The sequence below is a fragment of the Punctularia strigosozonata genome (genome assembly GCF_000264995.1).
Source record: "Punctularia strigosozonata HHB-11173 SS5 unplaced genomic scaffold PUNSTscaffold_9, whole genome shotgun sequence".
Classification (NCBI taxonomy): Eukaryota; Fungi; Basidiomycota; class Agaricomycetes; order Corticiales; family Punctulariaceae; genus Punctularia; species Punctularia strigosozonata.
Window position 1 is genome coordinate 1216061 of NW_006767441.1, and position 12107 is coordinate 1228167.

General features: G+C 54.7%; 5 protein-coding genes across 5 annotated transcripts; 3 read left to right on the forward strand and 2 right to left on the reverse strand.

Moving 5' to 3' along the window:
• Positions 1 to 101: 101 nt before the first annotated feature.
• On the reverse strand, positions 102 to 1715 carry PUNSTDRAFT_105046 (phenylalanyl-tRNA synthetase; the record flags this gene model as incomplete). The annotated part of the gene is made up of 4 exons (XM_007385595.1): positions 102 to 315; positions 369 to 442; positions 497 to 774; positions 833 to 1715. The coding sequence occupies 4 exons, from the start codon at positions 1713 to 1715 to the stop codon at positions 219 to 221; spliced, it is 1332 nt and encodes a 443-aa protein (XP_007385657.1). The 3' UTR covers positions 102 to 218.
• A 656-nt stretch (positions 1716 to 2371) lies between these two features.
• On the forward strand, positions 2372 to 2862 carry PUNSTDRAFT_26629 (uncharacterized protein; the record flags this gene model as incomplete). The annotated part of the gene is made up of 2 exons (XM_007385596.1): positions 2372 to 2467; positions 2518 to 2862. Coding segments are annotated over 2 exons (441 nt in total), but the record flags the coding sequence as incomplete, so codon positions are not given.
• Positions 2863 to 2910: 48 nt separating this feature from the next.
• On the forward strand, positions 2911 to 4512 carry PUNSTDRAFT_45785 (uncharacterized protein; the record flags this gene model as incomplete). The annotated part of the gene is made up of 4 exons (XM_007385597.1): positions 2911 to 3847; positions 3887 to 3924; positions 3963 to 4184; positions 4246 to 4512. The coding sequence occupies 4 exons, from the start codon at positions 2911 to 2913 to the stop codon at positions 4510 to 4512; spliced, it is 1464 nt and encodes a 487-aa protein (XP_007385659.1).
• Positions 4489 to 6291, reverse strand: PUNSTDRAFT_105049 (uncharacterized protein). Its single transcript, XM_007385598.1, has 2 exons — positions 5891 to 6291; positions 4489 to 5835 (listed from the first exon to the last, which is right to left on the reverse strand). The coding sequence occupies exons 1-2, from the start codon at positions 6285 to 6287 to the stop codon at positions 4631 to 4633; spliced, it is 1602 nt and encodes a 533-aa protein (XP_007385660.1). The 5' UTR covers positions 6288 to 6291; the 3' UTR covers positions 4489 to 4630.
• A 92-nt stretch (positions 6292 to 6383) lies between these two features.
• PUNSTDRAFT_127101 (DNA repair helicase) lies at positions 6384 to 10775 on the forward strand. The gene is made up of 24 exons (XM_007385599.1): positions 6384 to 6430; positions 6484 to 6514; positions 6569 to 6615; positions 6669 to 6746; positions 6797 to 6988; positions 7051 to 7170; positions 7224 to 7340; positions 7395 to 7518; positions 7569 to 7665; positions 7722 to 7834; positions 7899 to 7996; positions 8052 to 8146; positions 8198 to 8316; positions 8376 to 8445; positions 8522 to 8693; positions 8833 to 9018; positions 9093 to 9185; positions 9246 to 9352; positions 9414 to 9594; positions 9654 to 10063; positions 10117 to 10130; positions 10184 to 10197; positions 10258 to 10427; positions 10488 to 10775. The coding sequence occupies exons 1-20, from the start codon at positions 6404 to 6406 to the stop codon at positions 9975 to 9977; spliced, it is 2391 nt and encodes a 796-aa protein (XP_007385661.1). The 5' UTR covers positions 6384 to 6403; the 3' UTR covers positions 9978 to 10063; positions 10117 to 10130; positions 10184 to 10197; positions 10258 to 10427; positions 10488 to 10775.
• The last annotated feature ends 1332 nt before the right edge of the window (positions 10776 to 12107 follow it).

The following is a 12107-nucleotide window of genomic DNA, read 5'->3' on the forward strand; positions in this document are numbered from 1 at the left end:
AGCATCTTTAGGCGCCTTGGCCCACAGCTAAATCACAATCCATCGGAACTTCAGGAAACAGGCTGGCTCGTATCCCAACGACGAGCAAGAGCAGTTATGTATCAACGTTGCACCTCAATGCTACAGCTATCTTCGCGGGGACGGCAGATTTGAGTGCATTAGATACTATATGACGATAAGATATCACAAGACTGAGTGGTGCAGGTGGCCTCTGGTCACTATGCTTTTGGTTGCCGTATCTCGACGCCGAATTGAGACTCGAGTTTGCCGTTCACAAGCTCCTGCATGTCGTTGATCTCCGCGTTGGTTAACGATCTACGCGCAGGATTCAGATTCCTTTCCAGATGCGAGAATTCGACGTAACGAACCTATCCAAGGAGCGATAGTTGATGCGGTAGCACTGGCTGGTGCGTTTCGTCTTGGGATGTATGAATTCGTCGATCTTCACACCAATTCAGTATGCGAAGAGATCGTCAGCGTATAATGTGCTACTCACCAGAGCGACGTCTTCAACGAGATCACCAGCGATATCTCGCACAACATCGAAGACATCGTTCTTGTTCAACCCATGCGCAGGAAGCCAGAAGCTGGCGTCCTTGTAGCAGCTAGGAAACTTCGAGTACGGCTTGAACGTGGTAATTTGGCAAGGAGAAAACTGCGAGATGAAGCGGGGATCCTGAGACCAGAACAGGCGAATGTCTGGTATTGAATAAAGGATCATAGCGATACGTTCCAGACCGAGTCCGAAAGCCCATCCAATCTTGGACGGTAAATCTGCACCAAGGGGTCGGCACTCTTATCACTCAAGTTCAACGACCGGGAAACGACGAACTGGACTTGTCGAAGGTGAGCTGTTGCACCACACCGCACCCGAGGATCTCGAGCCACTTTCCGCCGAAGAACACTTCGACCTCGAAACTCGGCGATGTGAACGGGAAATAGGCCTCTATCCATCGCACCCTGAGCGGGTTCTCGGGTGTGGCACCCACCGCACCTCCGAACAGCCTCAGCATGAGACTATTCAAAGACAGCTTGAGGTTCAGCGCGACCAGCTCCGCGTGTTCCTTGGAATGCTCTGGTTGAACGGGGTTGGATGGCGAAGAATGCGAGATGTCCTCGATGACGATGTTGGACCGAGAGAGCTGCCTTGACAGCCGCTCGTTGTCCTCCTCCACCTCGGCCATCCCCGCGTGGTCCGCGTCGAAAATTCGCGCGCCCTCCATCTGGTGGAAGACAGGGTAATGCGTCGCGTCGATCTCGTCTCTCCGGTACACGTCCGCAGTCAGTAACCATTTCGTGTGCCCAGCCTTAAACGTCTCGACTTCGTGCGCGGAGGTGTGCGTGCGGAGGAGCAGGTCCTTGTTGACGTAGTACGAGTCCGAGACGGCGCGCCCGGGGTGGTCCGCGGGGAACCCGAGCTCGTCAAAGTTCTTGCCCGGCGTTACCAGCGGGTTCGATGCGCTCAGGTGGGAGAACGAGGGATAATGCGATTCGATGAGCGTCCGGACGGTATGCAGTGGATGTCCCGGTTTCGCGAGCAGGCCGGCGCCGAGCTTGGAGATCACGGCGGGGGTGATGTTCGTCCACGCGTCGGTCGGGTAGGTTTGCCCCAGCACGCTAACGGTCGCCGGGCGCACGGTGGAGAGTGCACGGCGAGCATGGGGGAGGACGAGGCGGGTGGGACGAAAGAACAGACGCGCGGTGAGGTGGACCATCCTCCCCTGGATGCCTGACGCGCCCGAAGATGGCGTCGCGGTATGAGAATGGCTGTGCGCGGGGCTCCTTTTAGGCGCTGTACGGTACACCCGTCTTTGCGATTTGACCTTCCGTGAAAGGCAATAGATGGCTGTAGAAATTTCCGGTTAAGGCAACGGCGTGAGACATAGCTAACTATAATGGTAACCCTGAGTCGCAAAGCCGTGTACCGTACAGCGCCTTAGGGCTCCTTCCTGGCTTCCCCTGCGACCACGACCATGCGCATATATCAAGCGACGATGTGCCTTGTTTGCCACCGACTCAGCACCCTCGGCGGGCCTGCAGCTGCGACAGGTTTGCACTCCCGAGTCCTACATAATCGTCACAGGGACCTGTATGAGTGGATGAGGTCTTCAGGATGCCTACCATGGAAACTCCGCACACGTCCCGATCTACTACCCTGAACGCCGAGGAGACAGCAGTGCCTGTGAGTTGAACCATACACACCATTTCTCTGTGTGTTCGCGAGATTGATTTTCCATGTATAGGTTCAGATTTTGGATTCGTCTCCAGGTGTACAGGGGACGTTTGAGGTACGTACGTTTGATCGACCTCTTGTGTGTTTGGTTAGCTCAAATCCATCTTTCAGACGACCACGGATCACCAGCGGAAAACGTCGGAAGGATGGTCCCTTTGCCTCAAGGCCATGCAAGACCATGACCGACGGCTCGTCGCGGGATGGAATAATGAAATTGACACGATGTTAATCTTCGTATGTTCACGAATCTTTAGATTGAGGCTTGATACTGATCCTTTCACAAGGCGGGCCTTTTCTCTGCGGTTCTCACCGCGTTCCTCCTGGAATCTATGGACCAGTTGGAGCCTGACACTGATCAGCTCACTGTCCAGCTGCTCGCGCAAATTTCAAGCCAACTCCAAAATTTGTCTCTTCGCTCTGACGTTCCGGATGCTACTACGCCTGCCATGAACCCTCTATCGGCCGATTTCCATGCCGCCCCCTCAGCCATTCGTATCAATATTCTATGGTTCACGAGCCTCGTCTTCAGCCTGTCCACAGCTCTGTTCGCCAGCATAGTCCGGCAATGGCTCCGCGAGTTTGACTCTGCCAAAGAGAGCCTGTCTTTAATGGAGAGCATTCGCCTCCGCCAGAGCCGGTTTGAGGGATTGACTCACTTCGGCGTGCCCGGACTGATGATGGCCCTTCCATTGCTACTCCAAGCCTCCCTGGTCCTCTTTCTCGCTGGCCTGGTGGATCTGTTATGGGGAATAAACGGAACTATCGCGGGCATAGTGACGGGATTCATCGCCCTTTCGCTTCTCCTCATCATTGCAAGCGCCCTCATACCCCTCTTTTCGCCCAGTTGTCCCTACAAATCTGCTCTGTCGTGGATTGTGTATCAGCTGGTTTCACTTGTCATCCGCATGACAATTGAGAGCTGGAAATTTTTACGAACTGCGGCACATGGATTTTGGGGGCGGTTCCTCCCCTTCACGACCCGACCCAGAAGCATGCCTTCGATGACCTCCACCCTCACCTCTTTCCACGACGACTGGTCTCTCCGTGACCTTCGCGAGCTCCGGCGCGACCCACTCGCCGCGAACGCCTTCCATGCTCGTGCACTCCAATGGTTGCACTCTTCATCGCTGCACGACCCCATCCTTGATCTCACCGTACCGTGCATGGACGACCTCCTCAAGGACGAGCGCGTCCGGCTCGTTGTAGCTGTAATCTCCTCTGCTCTGGGGTACACACCTCGCGCGCTCGTCAAGCTCCTCAGGAAACACGACGACACGTTCGACCTGCTCAAGGGCGATAAGGAGGGCATGCAGCTCGCGGGGCAGTGGGCGCTCCCGCGCCACACGCGTCAGCGGCACTTGGGGATGCTGTTGGATGTCTTGCCACATGCCAGGCAAAACGACCCGGATGTGGCGAGACTCGATATCCTGTTCTTGCTGAGGTTCACGGTGTCGGTACCGACAATTTCGCATAAGATACTTTATGAGAGGTACTGGCCTGCAATGGTGGACGCCTTGGGTGGGCCGTACAACTTCTATTCGAGGCGGGAGAAACTCGTCGTATGGTCCTCCCTCAGGCGGCTGCGTAATTGGAAGGCGATGATTCGAGAGCGAGGTAAATTCACGCGTCGGCTGCTCTCACTGCGGCTTGTAGCTGATGGCCCGTATCAGACGTCGAAAGGTTCCTATCATGTGCGACAGACTCACTAGAACCAGCTTTCGATCCGCAGGAAGCTGGCCAGACCAAGGAATACTTTGAGCTTTCGTGCCGCACCTCTCTGGAGGCACTATGGGCGTTCCGCCATACGCATTCCGACCCTATGCGCCCGCTGCCGGAGCGCATCCGGCGTCCACTGGTCAGGTTGTACGGCATCATGGCCGAGTATCTCCAATCATGCCAATCTCAAAGAGCGAAGGTCAACTGTTTTCCGTTTTTTGCTCCTGACGTCACGGTAAGCACCTGTCGACTAGCTGGTCGGAACCTGGCACTGACATGCTCCGTGACGGACGTAGTGCTGCCACGGGACACTGCTTTGCTGGGCGAGAGAAAATAGCGGGATTGTACCGCCGTCTCTCGTACGCGCCGTCAGGGCATGCCACGAAATGCATCTTTTGCCAGACGATTACTCCGACGGCCATATCATTTCGACCGAGCTTCGAGAACTGGAACAATTGGAACGACTGCAGGCTACCAAGAATATTTTGTCGATACCCGTGATCGAGCAGGATGGCAAAGGTTTGGTCCTTGCTATCGACGGAGCGGAGATCTCTGGACATTAGCATTATTATCGAAAGTATATGTAATATATAGCTACTGCATAGAGGATCTAATCCGTAAGGGATAGCCAGCCTACGCTGGCGTGTGCAAGATGCCTCACACAGTGTGTGCTTTGCATATTCATTTTCGGGGTGTTTCCTTGCGGACGAAGTCCCTCGTGCGCACGTAGTTGCGCCAAATCGTCTTCCACTCCGCCTCAAGAATACCCTCCCCAGCCTCCTGCTTTTCTTCCGACCAGCCGATCCACCCCAGCGCACGTTCATAGCACTCCATCGCGTCTCGCGCCTTGGCCGTATCCTGTCCCGCCTGCGCCTCGATCACGACGCCCATCAGGTTCCACGCCTCTGAAGCGGACCGTCGCGCGTCACGCAACAAACCCTTCGCAGGTGCGCTCATCGACGGCGAGCTCTGATATGAGGGTAGCAGGGGCCGGTCAGATGACGGCGGATGTGGAATGGAGGATGTGGGAGCGTCGGGGTGTACGAGGGGCAGGCCTGTAAGGGTGAGTGCCACGCGCTCCGACGCGCGCGCAGCATCTTGCAGGAGGGCGAGCGAGGTCTGTGAGGATGAACGGAGCGCGTAGGAGACCTCAGCAAGGTGGACACGGAGAAGCGCGGTACGGTGGGCAAGGTAGAGCGTGTGCAACGTTTGCGCCGGAGAGCTGGTGGAAGCGGAGAGTGCGGGGAAGGAAGAAAGGAGTTTGAGGGAATCTTCTTGCAAGGAGCGCGCTTGTTTCAAATTGCCCGTTTGCGAGTAGAAGGCGGAGAGTGAGACGAGGGCGGACGCGAGAGTGCGTTGGTCAAAAGGTGACGGTGGGAGAACTTGAGGGATGGGGGCAACTGGTGCATTAGACGAAGGGGAGGAGCCGCCTCCGGAAAGCTCGATTGATTTCAACCACCAGAATTTCGCCTCCTCTCCGTCATGCAAACGCTGGTTCAAGTCGCCCAACTTCCACGCAACCCGCGCAGATTCCGACACGTCCCATTGTCCATGCCTAAGAGCCTGCTCAAGCTCCTCCCGTGCTTCAACAAGCGCAGCAGGGACGCCCATAGCCTCCAGAACTCCCGCGTGACGAGCGTGAAGCTGTGGAATTGTACGCGGGTGCAGCTTGCCCTTGTCCTGCTTTTGCATTGCAACCTCAAGAGCCTTCGCGAGCGCGTCGTGCGCGAACTCCAACTCGAACTCGACAGCGTTCAACCCCGATCCTCGCGGTGATGCGTTTGTACTGGAGCTAGGACCGGCGGAATGGGCGGCTTTACCCGTCACGCCCGTACCCCAGTGCATGGACGTCCACGCCGATCGCACGGCATGGCGTGCCCATATGCCTGCATATCGGTCAGCCTTACTCGTGCGGCCAGTAGCAGGTGGTTATGTACATACCGAGTGCAGTATCCGTTCCAGACTCTGTGCCTGACCACCGCTCCATCTCTTTGTCCCATTGCCACTTCTTCGCCTCCGGGTCAGCCTCCGCCGCCAACCCGACGTACTCGACCCACAAATGCGCGCCCTCCCATGCCACACCGGCGATGGTACCCGCCGCAATGCTCGTTATGAGCAGGAACTTGATGAATCGCCTGAAGTATTCCAGTCCCCAATGCGCCTCGTTCAGCGCGTCGCTGATCAAGTCAAATCTCGGCGGGCCTTGGGTGGAGGTAGGTGTACTGCTCCGGGAATCCGAGCCATGGTTACGCCTTAGAATTATTTGCGCAGGTCGTAAATGAGTCACAGGCGGTATCCGTGAGGCACGGCTGAGCCGAAGGGTTCTCTGAGGCAACATGGCGGTCGAGCAGGCAAAGCGCTCGGCGGACTCGTCCTGTGGCTGTGCATAAAGAGAGACTGAGAAGCACGGAGCCGCGCCCTCTCCTCTTCCTGACCTTGACCTTGGTCCTTTGAATGAAGTTCCACATAGATAACCTTCCTGTGGGTACCAATCAAATCCAGTATTATGTTTATACAAACAGCTTGGTTCGTAGATCATCTTCCCTTATGATCGAATATACCCTGGTAAGTGCCTCAGTTTCAACGCCAATGAACGGCGCAGTGTTGACGACGGAGCAGAGCAATATGCGTATATGTGCGATCTCAAGCGTACTCTCGATGCAACAGTGCGCGTTTGTGATAGCTCATGCTCGTATAGTGGTGCTCAAGCCATCTATAGGGTCATTGCGTGCTCGAGATGCCGTCCGGAACTGGCAAGACGGTGTCGCTGTTGTCGTTGATTGTCTCATACCAACAAGTACCCTTATTTTTACCCCATTTTGTGCACTTCCTCATCTCGACTTCAAGTTCTATCCCACCAAACGCAAACTAATATACTGCTCGCGAACCGTGCCTGAAATCGAGAAAGCCCTGTCCGAGCTCAAACGTCTGATGGAGTATCGCATCGAATGTGCCGAAACGGAAGAGGAGAAGGAGAAGGAAAGAAACTTCTCTGGACTCGGCTTGACGAGTCGGAAGAACCTATGCATACATCCTGAGGTGCGTGTCGCTTTCTTGTCATTTCGCTGTCAATGTGTAGTCACGCTCGTACTCATCAACAGGTTTCAAAAGAGAAGAAAGGAAAGGTTGTCGATGCACGGTGCAGAGACCTGACGAACTCTGCGGTATGCGAGAGGGGTCGTGCTGAACCTGGGTCCGTGGAGCTCTGCACCTTCCACGAGGTGTGTGGCTACGCCATGGTGCTGCCATGCATTGTTGAAGTATCCTGGCCCAGAAACTTAGTGAAAGGGAACCAGGAAACCTCATACCGCCCGGTATCTGGACACTTGCGGACGTTCTCCAGTACGGCCGAGACCAGGGGACATGTCCGTACTTCACCGTTCGGCGTATGGTGCGTTCTCCTGGTCATCTTCGTGCGGATCACATCGTTAATAGCGTTCTACAGATGCCTTTCGTCGATGTCATCATCTACTCGTTCCATTATCTCTTGGACCCCAAAGTTGCTGAGCAGGTGTCCAAAGAGCTCTCGAAGGATGCAATTGTCGTGTTTGACGAGGCCCACAATATCGGTTGATAACTCGTTCTGCTGGCTGTCGTCCACCTCTGACAAATTAGACAGACAACGTATGCATCGAATCGCTGAGCATTGATCTGACACGGCCTATGCTGGACTCCGCCTCAAGGAGTGTGATCCGGTTAGGAGAGAAGATAGAAGAGTACGCTTGGACCATTTGTTTGACGCGCGACCTTTGTTTATCCGGCGCATGTACAGAATCAAGAAGACGGATGCCTCCAAGCTCCAGGATGAGTACGCGAAGCTGGTGGAGGGTTTGCAGGAAACAACGGACGAGCAGTCAGATGAGGACGCATTTGTTACCAGTCCAGGTGATTCATATGATAGTACCATTGAAACATGTTACTCATTAGTTACTAACCTCGGTTACATCAGTATTGCCCGACGATCTTCTCAAAGAGGCTATACCGGGAAACATCCGGAAAGCGGAGCATTTTGTTGCATTCCTGAAGCGCTTCGTGGAGTACCTGAAGGTAACGTCAACTCACGCCATACTGCATTGTGTCTCTGATAGATCGATGCCGTTAGACGCGCATGCGTGTCCTTCACGTTGTGGCCGAAACACCCCTATCATTCTTGCAGCACCTGAAGGACATAACCTACATCGAGAGACGTCCATTGAGGTGAGAACTTGCGGGCACTAATGGGTGTTCCGGCTTAGGTCGTTACCGTAGATTCTGCGCGGAACGCCTCCAATCTTTAGTTCGCACTCTCGAGCTAACCCGGATCGACGAGTACTCAAGCCTGCAGAAAGTTGCCAGCTTCGCGACCCTAGTCTCGACGTACGAAAAAGGCAAGTCTTTCGCCCGATCCCCGGCCTAGCCGATCGAGTCTCACCACAGTTACACACAGGCTTCCTACTGATCTTAGAGCCATTTGAGACTGATAACGCAACCGTGCCGAACCCTATGTTCCATCTAACGTTAGTCGCGCACCTCGCCGCGCGTGCCCAAGCAGACGCAGAGGATCATTCCACTTACGCTTTGCTGCTGACACAGATGTCTGGACCCTGCGATAGCGATCAAGCCTGTGTTTGAACGATTCAGCAGTGTCATCATCACTTCTGGAACCATCTCGCCGCTGGACATGTACCCAAAGATGCTGCAGTTCACACCCGTGGTACAGGAGACGTACCCCATGACTCTGACGCGCAACGCGTTCCTTCCGTTGGTCAGTTCTTCTCACCGTCCTTCCTTCTGCCTTCACTTGCCTTTCGCCTTCTTGTTCCCACCGGCGAATTTCCCACTCGCCATCAAATGTGGGACCCGGCCCCGTTCCTTTTCGACGAATATTCTGATGTGCGGGATAGGTCATCACTCGCGGAAGCGACCAGGTGGCCGTGAGTTCGCGGTTCGAAGTCAGGAATGACCCCGCAGTCGTCCGGAACTTCGGCAGTATTCTGGTCGAGTACAGCAAGATTGTGCCCGACGGCATCGTCGCCTTCTTCCCCAGTTATCTGTACATGGAGTCGATCGTGGCTGCGTGGAATGACATGGTGAGTGACAGGAGGGAACGCTCTAGGCAATCCGGATCCTGCGCCACCGAGTCGAATGATGAAATGTCTTCCAGGGAATTCTCAACGAGGTCTGGAAGAATAAGCTGATATTCGTCGAGACGCCGGACGCGAACGAAACGAGCATCGCTCTCGAGAACTATCGAAGGGTACGTGCGCCATGCTTCCAACGGACCGCCAACCTAACGGTATTATGTATTATATTTCAGGCTTGTGATAACGGACGGGGAGCCGTCCTTCTTTCTGTTGCGCGTGGAAAGGTTTCCGAGGGCATTGATTTCGACCATAACTATGGTCGAGCCGTCATCATGTTCGGGTTAGTGCCCCTATTACTCATGCGCCGCGACAGATGGGGTTACACTCGTTCCGTTGCACAGGGTACCGTACCAATACACAGAAAGCAGGATCCTCAAAGCAAGGCTCGAGTACCTTCGGGACGCTTACCGCATCCGCGAGTCCGAATTCCTCGGATTTGATGCCATGCGAAACGCGGCACAATGTGTCGGGCGTGTCCTGCGTGGTAAAACGGACTGGGGGCTCATGATCTTCGCGGATAAGGTGCGTTGGCGGCGCCGCACACCCCCTTCCTTGAAGACTGATGCGAGGGTCTGCTGTAGCGGTTCGCTCGGGCCGACAAGAGGGCGAAGCTGCCGAAGTGGATAAACCAGTACATAACAGAGACGGCGTCGAATCTATCCACAGACATGGCGTTGACGTTATCGAAACTGTTCATGAGGACGATTTCACAGAACCCGAATGAAAACCAGACAGGCATTTCTTTGTGGACCCTTGAGGACATCGAAAAAGCACAGGCGAGACAAAAGGAGTTGGCGCTCGAAGCCGAGCATCAGCGACAAGACGCTATGGACGAGGACGACCCATATGGTGATGGCGGTATTGACGATAATATGCTGCTCGGTCAGGACGACTTGGAGATGTAGGCTTCAAATAAATATTCCCAGTGTAAAGTATATTGTTGTTACAGCGTAATAATAATCTATGCGCAGCGACTGCACGGAGCAGGATCCTGACATGCATCATGTCAAGTCGTTGTTTATCGCAGGAAATGAGCACACTCACTTGCCGATCTACGACTGGACAAAGCGCGAATGAGTATGCGGGTGCTGAAAATCAAGGATCGACGTACTTCTTTCTGGTTGCCTGGAAGTGAGGTCATCGTTCAGGGGTATGCAGACGGCGTTACAGAGGACAACGACGCACGAGAACCACCGCTTACACCTGCAAGTGTTCCCTGTTCTTTGCTCGCAGTCCGACGGGTGTGCAGAGCTGAGGTAGCAGCCCGAGTCGCCGCAGTCGATACTTTGCTGTCGAGTGAACGTGAGATGCCCACAGGCCGTGGATTTGATGAAGAAGAGCCGTCGATAACACATCTGTCGGCGAGTTAGATGTCGACCGGAAAAGCTTGTTCCTGGCCGCTGGAGGGATCTCACCTGGTCGTCGGCGGAGAAAGGAGACGGCGGTGCGACGACCGAAGAAGTCCTATAAGTCGGGGATGATTTGCGTCGTATAAACGTTATTCCCGCTCTCGTCCGTAAGTCAATCAATCCTGGAGGCGCGTCTGGGACGATCCACAGCGAAGACCGGCGGGTCGATCGTTAAACCCGTCACGGCGTCAAGAGGAGGCAGGAGACGGTATCGCTGGCCCATTTGAGCATTGGTCTGACCCTTATAAATTGGTAAGTCGCGAAAAGGAAATCGGATCGGGCCAACGATGGCCTTTACGTCTAGAAGTGGCTGTAGCGTGCCGTTCGCCTCAGAACGGCAGGTGCGTGAGGGGCGAAGGGGGCAGCCTAGCGGGGATCGGATAAAGCAACCGGAATGTCGCTGAGTTGAGCCGCGCGCCTGTGAGCGCGCGATAAATGCACGTTTTCCTCCCGAAGCCCGCAGATGAAATCAAGAAGCGAGGGGCCCACGCAAATTCAGCGCCAACTTTGCACCGTGGTGCAAGGTGTTCTTTTTTCTAGGTTCCCCTTAGATTTTCCCCGCTTTTCGGACGGCAAATACGCCGGCTTTTGGGATGTCTATCACCGCGGCCTGCAACCGAGACAAAGCATCGGTCGGCATCGCGTTTTGGCGGTTTGAGGGCGGGATTGTGTTCAATATGTTTGCAGAAAAGGGTGCTTGTGCGAGGAGCTCACGGGACTCTTGCGATGTGACGGGCTCATCTTATCGTGCCCACACGATCTCAATACAGGCTGCATCGCAGAACCTTGAAGCCTAACTTGCGCTACTACAGGTCCGGTGCACATAGAGCAGGGCAAGGTGCTGCGTGACTTACCTAAACTCTCCCGGCCGTCGTTACTTTGCCGTCGATTTTGTCGCGTTAACCCCCACTGCTCCATCCTCGGTCCTGACTCCGCATGCTGACTTGCACCGGTGTATACATCCTCTCAACGTGCGAACGATGGGTACCTGAGCAATGCATTCTGCGTTATATTTAACTCGAACGCCGCGTGTTACCAAGCTCGACTTGCGGCAGCAGCTGACCTGCGGCCTTCTGATACGACTCCAGCCTACAGAGTTCTGCATGCAACTTTCTTGGAGCCTCGAACCTTCAGACTTCGTCCTTGTGGCACATGTCATACAACTCTGTCGTCTCCGCGCGGCACCAATACAGGTCGTGTAATCAAAGCGCTCTCTAGACTCTAGAGTAACGGCAGAGTACAGTCAGAACCTCGCGTCATCTCGATAACTGAATGGTCCTATCTATCGCGATATCACCACAGATTGCAGCGGCCTCTCCGAAAGTTGATTTGGAACCTTATATGCCAATCGCATCAGATCTAGAAACGGGGATACACGATATTTGAATTGATCCGTGGGCATCAATCACGTTCCAAAACGATCGACAAAGTCCACAACGAAAGGGGACCAGCTTCGCTACCCATGGTCATGTCCTTTAACTTCGCACACTCGAATCGCAGCAGCAGGCTCATGTTCTGGTGAGCACACCGCCGCCCATAAAGCGCCACTTGCGTCCCGAAGGCATCGTTGGGCGTTTGATTTGACGCATCCTGACCTTCCTGGCGCCACCGCTGATGTCCCTTGTT